Here is a 14,348-nt window from a genome sequence, read left to right on the forward strand (position 1 = left end):
CTCTAACCTAAAAGCTGTGATTCTTGAAAAATAACGCATATTTCAATGCCCCCCATTGCTTACTTTGTTTTTTTCCTCCATAATTCCTTTTTGATCGAATGCCCAGGCAAAATGTTGTTGATATCTCAGGGAAAGCTCCTCCCCTCTTCTCCTCAGTGTTCAGTAGGATACCTCACCAATTAAGCACAATGTTTGTAAGGTGCAGAGTGTATGAACCCAAACCCATACTGTGTGGTCAATTTCTCCCCATACAAATCATTAAGCAAGATGCTGACAGGTGCAAATAGTTCCCAAAGCCCCATGGGTCTGTCACAGCGGATTCTTGCGCAACCTGAAATGTTTTCGACATCAAGCCAGCATGGGACCTTGCGAAACTGCCAAACTTCAGCTCTTCCCCAGCGATACACTCCGAAATCTAAACAACCATTTCTCTGGAAATTTTTATTTTACAACTTGCTTTCTCTTCTATCTGTCTCTCCGGCAATCCCACTTTGCAAAGTACCTGTTAATAAGATTAGCAATTAAAAAGCTTGCATAGCAATTGCCAAGCGGTTTCCTTTCAGAATTAAATTGGCACTGGGACGGCAGCAGGGCTTGGAGAGCACCTGAAGGAATCAAGGCAACAGCCCACATTGTGGGGAACCGGTCCCTGAGGATGGAAGCGGAGAAATCTAGGCCACTCTGGGACAATCCCTTCCAGTTTGTGCTTGCGTGCATTTCTTATGCAGTGGGACTGGGGAACGTATGGCGGTTTCCTTATTTATGTCAGATGCATGGAGGAGGTGAGTGTGATTTTAGATTGCTGTCGTCATCATTATCATCGTCATCATTAGGGAACGGTGCCTTTCTTTTTCCTCCAAAAATGTCATTCTAAAATAGTATGGGATGATGGATAGCGTTCCTTGTATTGAGATTTGGCTCCAGTCATATTTAGAGAAGGATAATTTGACTTGATGATGTTATATCCAGACAAACCACTATAATAGTTTAGAGAAGTTATTAGAGAAGCCTTGTATCCCTCCTTCAAGCTTAACTTTCGATCTCTTTAGTTGATTTTAATGGATCATTAGTGGAAAATTTACAATGCACACGATGAGCAAGGTGGTTGTTTGAACTGTCATCTCTATAATAGTAATCACAACCATTACACTGTTACTATTATTTTTTCCAATGTGGTGGGTAGCAAAATGCTGTAAGTTGCTATGGCAATGTTTTTTACTCATCATGTATAGAAAGTTCATTCGGTTTTTAACAAATGCATAGTCTGGAGAGACAATCAACAGCAGAATTTCACCACAACTGATGGGACATGTAGGCAAAGCTTTTACTGTGTTATGTGTAATTTTACAGGAGTTCCCAAATGCATCACCTCTCAGTTGTCACACTCCCATGGTTTTCCATTATATTTTCCATCTTTCTTATTACTGGTGGAAGAACCTAAGCAATTAATGAAATATATTGCTTGTAACCAGGGCCAGCCGAAGATTTTTCCCTTCCTCAGGTAGGATGGCAAATGTTAGCTTATCCTCTGTGTTCAAAGTTCTTTTGGAAACATAGATTGCATTGACACTGTAGTATAAATGTAGTTCGGCAATACTTTAAATGCCATGGCTCAGTGTTATTGAATCATGGGAGCTATAGTTTGTTGAGGCAAGAGCAATCTTTGGCAGGGAAGGCTAAAAGTCTTGTAAAACAACAACACAACACCAATAACACTTTATTTATAAAGCCTTGGGTCATGGCAGTTAAAGTATTGTCAAACCACGCTAACTCTACATTGTTGATGAGTGGTTTCCAACCTTTTTTTTAAAAAAAAAAAAACAACAACCAAGGACCACTTTGACCAGGGACCACTCTCCAACATTAGTACCAAAAGGGTTATGAATCAGTTTTTAGTCAACTTTAGATTCAGTTTGGTTTTTTGGGGTGCTGATTCAGAAAACTGCATTGGATAGACCACATCAGCTGTAGTTTCTGATACAGAACATATGCCATCCAGTAGTCACCATCTGCTCACCCGCAGAAAACCTTATTTAATAATCTAGAGCTGATGTGATCTATCCAATGCAATTTTCTGAATCAGCACCCAAAATAACCCCAGGAACATCCCTAAAAATGAAGACACCAAGGTGCCCCTGCTTCCAGGTGCCACATGGAACTGCTCCATTCAGGGGGGGAGAGAAGGAGGAGAAGCAGCTCCATTCAGTCAGGAGGCTTGTCGCACTTTTCGTGGGTAGTCAGCCTCTCCCCTCCTGGCATCCCCATTGCCTCTGCACTATAAGAGGGTTTTTGCAAGACTAGTCGCTCTCGTTGCAACGGTGTAATAACGTTGAGGCCGCGGACCATATTTTAGTTCTTGCAGACCCCTGGTGGTCCATGGACCACAGGTTGGGAACCACTGGTGTAGATGCACTGACATTATTTTGCAGGGATGTGTGCACATTCCCTTGTTTGCTTTACTAAAGGTTTTTGGGGTAAGCTTCCCACACAAATTTCCATTGTATTTCTATCTTGTCCCTCCCCGCCAATCCTGATGGTGCCCCCCATTATAATAAGAGGTCTACATGGCAAAGTAATTGGAGTACCATCTTGTCCTTCACCTTAGGCAGCAAAATATCTTGAGCTATCCCATGCTGAGAGTATCACAAAATGTGTGTTTACAAGATGCTAGAAATCTTGGGTCAGCTCTCTCGTGCAAAGTTTTAAAGTGGCCAAACAGACGAGGAGTTACATTACAGCTTTCGCTAGCCCCACAGAGCTTTGAAAAATAACTTTTTTAGATGATGTGTTCCATTCTGTCTATTTGGGGGGTCCATTCTACCTGACAAATGAAGGTTATGAACACTATGTGTACAACCCATTGGAAATCTGACTCACTCCAAATGCAGGGCAGTTTCTTCATTTTCATATGGTCTCCAACTACGAAAGGGCACCACAGCAGTATCAAGAGCTGCTTGGTGTTTCAAAACTCCCTTTATGAGAACAAAGGAGTTACCTAACTTCCAAACAAAGGGGCTGTTAATAAAGGCAGAGGCAGGAGGTCACCACAATAATTCCCCAAATAAAACGGATTATGGCCAAACAGTCATTTCACATTGCCTGCATCAACCACTGTGCCAATTGCACTCATTTCTAGTGTGAAACAGTCCCCACTTTAAAGAATGTTAATGCTGGAGATTAAATCCCAAATAATAGTTATTTACATAAATATTTGGGCCAGCTGTACAAAGCCGACCGAGGAAGGTTAGAGACAAAAACATGTTTTCTATTGAATCAGTCAGTTGCTTTGAGGTGATTTCAAAGTCGAAGTAAGGGGCCTGAGCCAGAATAATGTTTATTTGAAGGTTGTCCTCACAGGAGGTGCCACTGAAAATGACATATTGGGGGTGAGTTTTCCTGCTATGCTGGCGAATGCACCTCCTATGAGATGTCAGCATCACCAAAGGCTGGGTTTACAGGTCACATTCTTTCCACTCACCCTACTGGCTGCCACCCAGGGAATCGGCTGGTCTCCAACGTGTGTGTCCATTTCAATATTTCTTCATTCACACGCTTGTGATATGACCAAAACAAAAATGTTTCCAAAGATGTTGTAACAGGCTACAGTTCTCCAAGGATAGAAATAGAGATGCTTTTAGAAGAAAGACTGCCAAATTTCTGCTGAGCCCTGGCGATCATTTGAGTTGTTCGCCATTTTAAATAAGAGACACCATTTTACTACGCCACTGTATATAATGAGACCAGTATCCATATATTTTTGTTATCTATGGGAGGTCCTGGAACCAAACCATAGCAGAAAGCAAAGCTCACTGCGTATACATTATCCAGTGTTGGGGATTGTGGCGGATAGATGGAAGCTCTTACGTGTGCCCGTGATCCAGAGACACCCTCCATAATGATGCACTACTCAGCTTTGCAGAACTAAGTAACACAGGAACCTTTACTTAATCCAAGAGATCAACAGAACAATGATATTTACAATAGTCTCTCTGATTGCTTACAGAAAAGAGCAGTTGTAGGCAATCCATTCTTCGTCCATGAATCTGCTTCAGTGAAGATCAGCAGCAAATGAGGCCTCAGAAATAGTCAGACCTCTCTGAGTACAGAGCCATCTTCTTTCCAGCCAGTTCTCAGAAGACTCACACACACACAAACTCCGAGAAACCTGTCCAAACCGGTTCTCCAGCAGCAGGATAGCAACAGTTACAAATCAATTCCCAGGTTCTTGCAAACTCAGCCAATTGGCTTCATGCATTTGATTTTCCATTTAACACACATATAGTATCTTTGCAAACCCTGACATCCAGGTCAGATGAAAATCCAAAGTAGAGTAGATTCCCTCACTGCCTTCCTCTTCTGTCCATACCAGACCTCAAAACATATCTGAGACCCCATCTACACTGTCATATAATGCAGTTTAACTGCATTGAACTTTTTTTTTCTGTGTCAGAGCGACTTGAAAAACTGCAAGTCGCTCCTGGTGGGAGAGAATTGGCCACCTGTAAGGACATTGCCCAGGGGACACCTGGATGTTTTTGATGTTTTTACCATCCTAGTGGGAGGCTTCTCTCATGTCCTCATATGGAGCTGGAGCTGATAGAGGGAGCTCATCCACGCTCCCCTCGGGTTAGACTCAAACCAGCAATCGTCAAGTAAGCAACCCAATTTTCAAAGTTCTGCAGGCACAAGGGTTTAACTCACTGCGCCACCGAGGGCTCCTTTGCATACTATCACTCAGTCAATTTATTAATGCTCTGACCAATGGTCATATGTATTTACAGAAACAACATCAAACAAACATCTATACGAAACACTGTAAAATCCAACAGTTAAAAGTAGGATGCAATCAGAATAAAACAGAGCGTGAAAAATATACATTGTGAGATGCAGCAACGCAAATGCAACATGTGCTGGGAAGTGCACATTTACTGGTAAGAAGCCAATATAAGAGATCAGTTATTTTAAAAACTTAAGTAACAACATCTAAAAAGCATCTATACAAAACACTGTAAAATTCAACAGTTAAAAGCAGGATGCAAGGAGGATAAAACAGATCTTGCAAAATATAACCGGTATAAAGCCAGCATAAAATATCAGTCATGTTAAAAACTTAAGTAGGAATCCCTTAGGGGAAATCGACCCCACTCAGGCTAGATAAAAGCATCCCCGGCACAATCTACTGCAATGTCCGCAGTCAGTCTTGCCCTGACTTTATTTGCTGCCAGGATAAAGAGAGAAACCTTATAAGTGATTGTGGAGTTAGTATTGGATAAAAGGTAGAATATATTTTCTGCAGCCGTATTCAATTGTAGATACCCATAGAAATCAAGAAATAGTTTTTTAAGATCTACAGAGGTACTGGTAGGAATACCTCAGCAAGTGAGAATCTAAAAGTGGCAGGCTAAAACCCGGAGCCTCAGATGAGAAACTCCTCCTGGGCGACTTGGAACAGACTTGGAACAGACTGCGCTCTGGCACCAGGAGAAATGAGGCTACAAAGTGGAGTCCATGACATGCGAGTGTGGAGAAGAGCAAACCACAGACCACTTACTATAATGCAACCTGAGCTCTGCCACATGCACAATGGAAGACCTTCTTATAGCAACACCAGAGGCACTCCAAGTGGCCAGCTACTGGTCTAAAGATATTTAGTATAATGCCAAGTTGTTTTTAACTTCGTGTTTTCACATATATTACAACTTGTACCCTCGGTTCACTTCTGACACATAAATAAATAAAGCTACATCTAAGTTCTAAACCACCCAAAAGTTCCAACCGATTTTCATCCAACTCACTTCCTGGCATTTTATTTGGCTTGAACATGCCACACCACACTTGAGCTTTCCTCTCTTCCCATGATTACGTTTCAATGTGATTTACAACTTTTAGTTATCCTTTAACACTCACACATTCCTCACTGTGTGAAAGACTCTTCTTAATCACATTGAGAGTTTACAATTATTTACAGAAAGCTATTCTGGCATTGCTAATCTAAACCAGATGTGTCCATGTACTTACAATGTAATAGACAACTGGATTGGATCCAGGATAAGTTATGGTTAAAATGGGCCCATTGAAATCAATGAGTTAGGAACAACTATTGCCCTTTAATTTCAGCACATCTGTTCTAACTGTGATTTAGACCTGTTGTGTTGTTGATGTTATGGGCTTTCAAGCCAATTCAAGCTCCTAGGGTTTTCTTGGCATCCTCTGTCACTCAACTTTTTAATCTGCTTTAAATGTCCCAGTTTCTTTTTTCCTTCTCCCAATTTCCGTCTTTCTCCTCAGCTGACTTTAATTGTTGGGATATATGAAGCTAGTAGTTTAGAAAATTCTCATTCAAATGCTTAAAACATGTCCTGTTGGACGTCCTGTGACAGCAACCACCGAGTTTCACAAGCAAAAGATTGACAAATTGATTCAGGACGATCGTCATATCGCTCAGAGAGAAATTTCAAACATAATCGGCATTTCACAAAAACGATGGGTCACATGATTGCTTTGTTTGGCTATCAGAAGATCTGTGCACTGTGGGTACTGTGAGACGCTGGTTGCGGAAACAGAGTGTTGACTTCTTCTGTGACAGCTTCAGAAAACTTGTTCATCGTTGGCAAAAACGTATCCAATTGTCTGGTGATTATGTGGAAAAGTGAATAGTGGTAGTTAAAGAGCACATTCTAAGGATTATTTCTGCATTTGATTTATTAAAATAGTCCTATCCAAACCCAAGTAACGAAGATGGAGACATTACCTTTCATTCAATCCTCGTATTTTGGCCAAATGATTATTTTAAAAATCAAACTGAAATGCAAGCGCTAGCCATTCCTAGCAATGAGCAGATATTGCTGTTATCGTTGTTGCTGCTACATTTATGTCCTGCTTTCCCAAACCACAGTGTTATGTTATGGATAAGTTATGAACTATTCAGCATGCATTAGGATTTTATTGCACAAAAGTGGCAAACTGGCACAGTAGCAAGTCTGTCAATTTTGGTGACAGTCCTTATTGCACATGTTGTGCGATATCCGTTTGCCAGTCCACCATATCCCTGTGATGGAGCTGTCAGGAGCTGCCTGTCAATAAACCCTGATTGTTTCACAATCTTGGGACTCTTGTGTAGTGAAGCCAGACACTTCTGGCATATCATTTTCACCAGGCAAAGTGAGAAAGAGGGGAGGCTGCACTGCGGGAGGGAAGAGTTACAATGCACTCCCAGAAGGGTGGCTTTGCACAGCTGTGGCATCACAATTGCACAACACCAATTGTGTAAAGTCTCCTATCACCATAAAGGTAAGTAGCCCCTTCCCATGTCATTCGGAAAGTGTGGAATAACAGCAAGCATGCAATAATAATAGTAATAATAATAATAATAATAATAATAATAATAATAATAATAATAATAACAACAACAATCTTTTATTTATACCCCGCACCATCTCGCAGAGGGACTCGGGGCAACTCAAGGTGTAACATGCAAAATACAAAAAGTGCGGAAACAAAACATAAACAATTAACAGCCAATATCACAATACCCCGGTGGCACAGTGGGTTAAACCCTTGTGCCGGCAGGAGTGCTAACCTCAAGGTTGGGTTGCTGACTTGAAGATTGCCGGTTTGAATCCAGGGAGAGCACAGATGAACTTCTGTCAGCTCTAGCTCCCCATGCGGGGACATGAGAGAAGCCTCACACAAGGATGGCAAAACTTCAGAACATCCGGGCGTCCCCTGGGCAACGTCCTTGCAGATGGCCAATTCTCTCACACCAGAAGGAACTTGCAGTTCTCAAGTCGCTCCTGACATGAAAAAAAATACCCCTGATTAAAAACAGTAAAATGAGTACGGGAGATTTTATACACATGTGGTGGGGTTGTAAAAAGGTACAAAAGTTTTGGCAGACCATTCATAAAGAAATGGAAAAAATAATCCAAGTAAAATTTGATTTGAAACCAGAGTACTTCCTATTAGGAATGACGGATTTTCAGACAGATCTAAATACAGATAAACTTTTTACATACATGGTGACATCAGCTAGGATATGTTTAGCAAAACTTTGGAAGACACAAGAAATCCCTTCTAAAGATCAATGGATTCTAAGATTATTAGATATTAAAAATATGGACTTACTAACACAAATAGTGTCACAGGACAGTGCCTCAAGGCAAGAGACAAATTGGTCCAAATTGATAGAATATATGCATAAAGAAAATATTGTACACTTGTAAAATGTGGTAGGAAATTATCCTAGGCCTCAAAATACATTCAGAAATTCGGCTGAAAAATGTGTAGAAATGAAGAAAACGCATTGAGGTGCAGAGGATCAGGAAGGATAAACCAATGGTGTTTGGGGTATGGTATTGGAGGGTGTTGGTGTTGTTGCTGTTTTTTTTCTCTCTTCCTCTGTTTTCCTTTGTTTGTTTTTCTTTGTTTGTTTTTCTTCTCGGCTTCCTCAATTTAATCTGTTCCTAGATTTATTCCATTGTGCTTTTTTGTTTTATGTGTTCTTACAAGCATAAATAAAAATTAAAAAAGCAGTAAAATGCAGCAATTGCTGCAGGTAAAAACAGCAGTATTTGATCTCACACTTGTAAAGTGCTTGATAGAGAATATGAAGGTCCTCATATGTAAAGAAACTAAATATGGTCAAAGGCTTAATGTCAAGTACTTTATTTTTTTAATGTGAACCAAACTCAATACTTGCCTAAATACAGGCATTTCTTTCTCTTGCAGGTGGATTTCTAATCCCCTATCTGATCATGCTAATATTGGAAGGAATGCCACTGTTATACTTGGAGCTTGCAGTAGGACAGCACATGCGGCAGGGGAGCATTGGAGCATGGAAAGCAATAAGTCCTTATCTCTGTGGGGTTGGTGCGTTCATGTTGATATATATTACTATTTTTTCCATTTCTCTGTGAAGTAATTCTAGATTATTTGATGTTGACGACTCACGCCACCTTTGTATTCTAAATTGAAAACAGCTCAATCTATTCGGTGTACAGTGTTCCCTCACTACTTCGCGGCTCACTTTTCGCGGATTCGCTGTTTCGCGGTTTTTCAATAAACCCTAAAAGACTATTATAAATAATAAAAAATTACAATTTACAGCCTAAGGAAGGAAGGAAAGAGAAGTCAAAGAGAGAGAAAAGGAGCCCAAGCGGCAACGGGAGGAGAAGGAGGTGATTTATCATCACACGATTGGTTGATAAAGATTTAAAATAGTGTATAACTACTAAAATAGTGTATAAATATTAAAATAAATACAGTGTCCCTATTTCACGGATTTTCACTTATTGCGGGTGGCCCTGGAACCTAACCCCAGCGATAAGTGAGGGAACACTGTAATTGTGTTTCTTGCTATTCTCTGTACCATATGGAATCTGACCTGGTTGGTAGCTAAAATGTTGTTTTGGCATTGTAAATGTGCAGTTAGGTTATGTATAAGCTATGAACTGTTCATCATGCATTAAAACTTTATTGCACAGAAGAAAGCAGGTTAACTTATGGGTGAAGGGCAGACTATGTAGCATATCCAACTTTGTCTTCCAACACTGTGTGAACACTCATCTGTTTCTTCGTTGACAAGGAAGAAAGAGGGTGTAAAAAGGATTTGTAAAGGGGATCTTCTTTATCAGAGTCTTCATAATCCAAGGTATGCCTATGTGGCTTCCTCATAGAGCTTTATCGCACAGAACTGGATTCCAACGTAGTAGCAGTGAAGGTCCTTATCATACAGCATTGTGTGATAACCTGTTGCCAGACTGTCACCTCCGTGATAAAGATCAAGGTTCCCCAGATTCTGTAGCAGCATTTCATCTTCTCCCTTAAAGGGAAAAAAGCAAAAGAAAATAGGGAGAAATGGCACAGTGGTAAGGCAAAGTTATGCTGCCTACCCGGAAGTGCTGCTTTGCATTGGAGGCATCACAATCATGCAGCTCCAGTGGCTGTGCATTGTTGCCTGTCATCATGATAGGAAATTCCCATTATACCACGTCGTGGGAACACCATAGGATAGTGGCTCGCATACAGTAAGATCCTTAGTCTAGGGGCATTAGAGGCTTTCAGAAGTTCAATCTTTCAAAAAGCTGTGTGAAAATATTCACCTGAGGAATTGCTGGGTATTTATTAAGCATGTGCAATCCATTAAAATGATTCAAAAATACTTACAAAACTGGGGGGCACTGGCGCTTAAAGTATACTTCGTGAAAAAAATCATTAATATAACAAGGGTAATGAAATTTCATTACTATTTCATTACAGTAATTGCGCATGCGCATAAGTAAATTGGGCCTCTGGTGGTGGCGCAGTGTGTTAAAGCGCTGAGTGCTGAACTTGCAGACCGAAAGGTCCCAGGTTCAAATCCCGGGAGCGGAATGAGCGACCGCTGTTAGCCCCAGCTCCTGCCAACCTAGCAGTTCGAAAACATGCAAATGTGAGTAGATAAATAGGTACCTCTCTGGCGGGAAGGTATCGGCGCTCCATGCAGTCATGCTGGCCACATGACCTTGGAGGTGTCTACAGACAACGCCAGCTCTTCGGCTTAGAAATGGAGATGAGCACCAACCCCCAGAGTCGGTCATGACTGGACTTAACGTCAGGGGAAAACTTATACTATACTACAGGGAGAGATCCACTCCCTTGTTCAGGGAGCTCCACTGGCTGCCGTTTATTTTCCGGTCCCAATTCAAGGTGCAGACCATCACCTATAAAGCCCTAAACGGTTTGGGACCCACCTACCTTCGTGACCGTATCTCCTATCATAAACCTGCCCGATCCCTGGTTTTATTGTTCTTTTGATCTTGTTGAATGTAGTGTATATTTTCTTTTATTGTGTTGTTTAATGTGCTATGATTTGTTGTTCTTTAAATTTTGTTATATTGTATTGTTCTGGGCATAGCCCCATGTAAGCTGCCCCGAGTCCCCGTTGGGGAGATGGTGGCGGGGTATAAATAAAATTTATTATTATTATTATTATTATTATTATTATTATTATTATTATTATTATTATTATTATTACTATAAGTAAATTACTATATTTGGGGAAACTTCAGGGGCTCCTTTCTCTTTCATTTTTAAAGTTATTAGAGTGAAACTTGCTACAATGCTAGAACACATTTACAACTGTTAACCCACCAAATTTCCGAACATTTCACTTATCCATGGATTTTTGGGGAAATTTCAAAGTTTTTATAAACAACATTTAAAAAACGACAAGAGCTATTTCCTTGAATTTTATATACAATGCACAAGATAACTAGGACATCAACCCCAAGAAGTTTCAGAAAGATTCACACATCTACAGATTTTTGGGGATTTTTAAAAGTTTAGACAAAAATAATTTATCCCCCAAAATGCAACAACCGCAATTCCCTTGAATGTCTGTCTGTCTTTATGACACACAACCACATAAGTTGAATTTAGCACAGATTTATACTATTACTTACTTACTGTAGCCCTCTTTGCAGACTCAACAATTTTAGTTATTATTATTAGACTACTCTAAACGGCTGGCATCATTGGGATTTCTGATGCTGAGCACTGCATTCTGGGAAATGTAGTTTAGGGCAGGGCCTTTTGCATTCTTTGCCATAGGGGGCTTTCCCTTCCAAAACTACATTTAGGATGGCTGTGTTCTCAGTCTCCCAGCCATTAACTTTCCAGCATGTTTCTATTATTGCTTTATATGCACGAATTTGATCCAAAATACGAATTAAAAATGAAATTATGCACACCCCTAGCATTTATGGGCAAAGTGGTGATCCAATCTCAAAGTGATGGGTTTTTTACCATTCTTTTTTTTTTTTTTTTTACTTTTCAGGTGTTGCCAGTGTTATTGTTTCCTTCTTCCTCTCTATGTACTACAATGTTATCAATGCCTGGGCATTCTGGTATCTTTTCCATTCATTCCAGGTGAGTCAAAAAAGGCTTTGAAGTGCAGGGTTCTGAACATCATGATCTCCCTGACTGACCTTTGGCTTGAGCACATGTGGCAAATATAGCTGCCGCCCCCTGCAATTTTTGAGAAAAGTTGCAGAGGAAAGAACAGAAAAAGGAGCATATCACTTGTACAAATAGTTTTAGATAAAACATCATTCTTTTGATCACTCTTTCTCTTTTGCATCTATATATTTCATGAAGGTAGTGTGCATCTAGTTAGGCATGCAGGAAAAGCCATTCCTTTGCCACACTGATTTAGCCATTTTATGAAGGTCCATATATAAATGTTAATGCATGTTATTGGGTCACCCTAGAACAGTACAGAAACGTCCTTATCTTCCCTTTCTCCTTTCTACCTCTGAGGATGCCTGCCATAGATATGGGCAAAACATCAGGAGAGACTACTTCTGGAACATGGCAATACAGCCCGGAAAACATACAACAACCCCATTAGGAAGGTTGAAGAACCACTATGCTAGGGCTAAATGTAATGGAATCCTGGGAGTTGTGATTTTGCAAGATCTGCAAAAGTGATGTTGCCTCACTAAATATAACTCCTAGGATTCCATATTGTTGAGTCATGGCAGTGCTGTCAGACAGCATTAATTTTTTTAGTGTAGATGCACCGCAAGTTGATTTAGCCTATCTCCCACGTAAGTCAATCAAACTATGTACGGAATTGTTCCTGATTGTGGTGAAGTGTAAATTTTGGTTTACAGTTGATATGTTTAATTATAGGTATATGTTTGGAATGGGTAAGTATTAGAGTTATCAGTGCATGGGGGATGGTAGCCAGCTCAGCATTCTGAGGCAGGTTGCTATAGAAATGTAGGCGGAGCCAACTGCCATTTGGTAAGAGAGAGCAGATTTTGAAAAGAGAGTCAGTCTGTGATCAGGGAAACATAGGGAAGACTGGTTCTAAGGTAGTGAGAACCAGAGAAGTTCAGATCTCTAGCTTGTGTCGGTTTAAATAGGTTAAGTGACTTATTTGAGTTAGCAGTAGAGTCTGAGTGATAAAGGGAAAGAAATCCCAGTTGGATCTGTAGTGATCAGTTGAATTAAGAACATCAGTTGGAAGAAAAAAAGTTTGAACTGCTCAAGGGAAGAAATAATCCTTTTGAGAGTTGTATCATCACATGTTATCATTGTAACTGTTGAAGAAGAGCACCTCTAAGTGAGAAGTAACATTGAAACCACTAAGCTTATGTACCTGAATAAACTTGTTACTGTTTTTCAACATCCAAGCCTCTGTTACATACATTCTAAGCCAAGTTACGCTACCCTTTAAAGTAAAAGTAAACATCTCCCTGCGTCTTTGGTGGTTGCATCGCCCCACTGATACATTGTCTTGACTACAGTTTTGGAAAGGTGTAATTTCTGTAAGTGTGATTAATTGAATGACTCCTTAAGGTCAATTTAAGAAGCTAAGAAAAGCTGTGCTGGATCAGAGCAAAGATCAGTTTATCCCAGGCCCCTACTATACTGCCATATAATCCAGTTCAAAGCAGATAATCTGGATTTTATCTGGCAGTGTAAAAGGGGCCCCAGTATCCTGTTTCTTACTGCAATTGACCAACAAGATACTGGGAAGATCTGAAACTGGAGAGAAGAGTGCCTTGCAATCTTCCTCCCACAAATGGGAGACATGCTGCTTCTGAATCTTGATATATACCATACCTGTCACAACTGCTTATCAATGGCCTTTTAAAATTCCTCGGTTGCCAAAGCCCTGTCTAGCTACAAGTCTGGATGGGGTGTGTTATTTTTTCAAAATGTTGTTATATTGTTCAAAATAGTATATAAATACGCATATCTTCTAAAAGTTCTTCTCTAGCAAGGGTAACCATGTAAATGAAGCACTGTATTCTTAAATCAGCTACCTAGCTATATAATATCTCCCAGAATGATATATTGAGTTTTGCTGATAAGTGTGACATTACATAACCACATTTGAATTCTGGATGTTCATTGGGAAATAATGTTTAGTACTAGCAATGGCAATGTATCTGACTAACAAGCCAGTAAACAACTTCCTTGTGACACTAGATACGTGACCTCACCCTCCCTGCTGATATGAAGGACATATCTATTACTCTTACCTTTTCTCCTGAGTTCCCATTTTCTCCCAATTTGTCAGGGATAGTCCGGAATGACTGATCTTTTTTCATACCACATTTCCAGTTGTTTTATTTAATGTCCCAGTTTCATCCTCCCACTTTATCCCTTTTGTCCTCAACTTATGTCAACAGCTGCAAACTTGAGTTCAAAATGCGGTAGGACGAGTTTGCATTCAATTCACTCAGCAGAGAGGAGAGGTCAGAATTTTGCCCTTCCCAACTGGTTCTGGCAAAAGCAAACTGCTGCAGACCATTCTGGCTTCTGTATTCTCCCTTATTAATAACTTTGTTATTTTC

The 14,348-nt window shown here is 40.2% G+C and overlaps 1 protein-coding gene across 1 annotated transcript in view; it reads left to right on the forward strand.

Moving 5' to 3' along the window:
* slc6a20 (solute carrier family 6 member 20) overlaps nt 1–14,348 on the forward strand; it is a 27,186-nt gene continuing 12,838 nt past the window's right edge. Inside the window, exons 1-3 of the mRNA XM_003225755.4 lie at nt 1–782; nt 8,728–8,868; nt 11,816–11,907. Coding sequence (XP_003225803.1) covers nt 656–782; nt 8,728–8,868; nt 11,816–11,907 — 360 coding nt within the window. The 5' untranslated portion in view covers nt 1–655. The remainder of the gene's footprint in view (nt 783–8,727; nt 8,869–11,815; nt 11,908–14,348) is intronic.

The sequence above is a fragment of the Anolis carolinensis genome, chromosome 6, assembly GCF_035594765.1.
Source record: "Anolis carolinensis isolate JA03-04 chromosome 6, rAnoCar3.1.pri, whole genome shotgun sequence".
In the NCBI taxonomy this organism is placed as follows: domain Eukaryota; kingdom Metazoa; phylum Chordata; class Lepidosauria; order Squamata; family Dactyloidae; genus Anolis; species Anolis carolinensis.